The sequence below is a fragment of the Acyrthosiphon pisum genome, unplaced genomic scaffold (genome assembly GCF_005508785.2).
Source record: "Acyrthosiphon pisum isolate AL4f unplaced genomic scaffold, pea_aphid_22Mar2018_4r6ur Scaffold_20911;HRSCAF=22514, whole genome shotgun sequence".
Taxonomy (NCBI): Eukaryota; Metazoa; Arthropoda; class Insecta; order Hemiptera; family Aphididae; genus Acyrthosiphon; species Acyrthosiphon pisum.
This window is the reverse complement of record NW_021770320.1, coordinates 16,250-17,353: the sequence shown is the minus strand read 5'-3', so window position 1 is coordinate 17,353 and position 1,104 is coordinate 16,250. Positions and strand designations below refer to the sequence as shown.

Below are 1,104 nucleotides of genomic sequence, written 5' to 3'. Positions count from 1 at the left end.
CCAACAGATAACACTTTTTGATATTCATATAAGAAAAAATTAAAAAAATGTATATGGTATTATGTCCAATTTAATACAATCCCTTACAGTGGCCCACTTCTAACTTACTGCTCTTCATAATAAAAAAATCGAGCGTTTTTGTTTATACGGCAACGGCATACCATGCATCCTGAAAATGTTGATCAAAGGTTTTTACTTTTTAATACAACTATACAAGGTTCCAGGGAAGTCGTTCTTATAGCCATTTAAAAATATTAGAAATACATAAATATTCAAAAATTTTTTCATTTGAAGTTGAAATGTTGAAATTTGTTATCAAGTCAATTGAGTAGTTAAATAAAGTTAAAAATGTATAAACAATGTTTATTAAACATTCAATAATTAAAATTAACTTTAAAATTTACATATGCATATCCATTATCATAATTTCAATAAAATATAATATATTATGAACATCATTCGTAACCTATTGGCTATTAACAATATATTTAGAGCAGAGCTACTTCCCCAGTTCTTTTTTTTATTACGTATTTAACCTATTTTCAGTACTTAGTTGACTTTTATCATTCATTTTACTTTTTAATATTTAGTGTAATATATTTTAAATTATTTTACTGTCGATTATAACATTTATCCATAATATAAATACTTACTGCAGGTATTTCAAAATAATACATTGATTATATCTAAAGTGGAAAGAACGGACGGCGGTCAATATAAGTGCGTGGCGTCCAATTATCTTGGACGAAAATCTTTTGAGGCGATGGTTAAAGTAAACGGTAATATCATGTATATCACTATTATAGTCGCATATCATTATTATATTATCATACGATTTCTAAATCTGGTGTGACATTGAAATTCCAAAAATCAGAATTTCAATAATGCATCTTTCGTCAATCACTCTTTGTGTGATACAGAAATTTAATAAACCCATAGTTATAACCAGACGCGGAATTAGAACAAAAATTATAACATTATTAATTATTGTTATGTTGACGCTACACCACATGTGTTGTCTCCGTTTTACGACTGAAACATAGCAAAAACTGTTTGCGCGTGAAAGTATCGTGAAGTTACATCGTAACTAAGAAAATAAATTTT

The 1,104-nt window shown here is 27.3% G+C and overlaps 1 protein-coding gene across 1 annotated transcript in view; it reads left to right on the top strand.

Moving 5' to 3' along the window:
* The first annotated feature begins 633 nt into the window (after positions 1-633).
* The window catches only part of LOC100570872, a 4,078-nt gene continuing 3,607 nt past the window's right edge, over positions 634-1,104 (top strand). Inside the window, exon 1 of the mRNA XM_029492126.1 lies at positions 634-779. Within this exon, the coding sequence (XP_029347986.1) occupies positions 764-779 (16 nt within the window). The 5' untranslated portion in view covers positions 634-763. The remainder of the gene's footprint in view (positions 780-1,104) is intronic.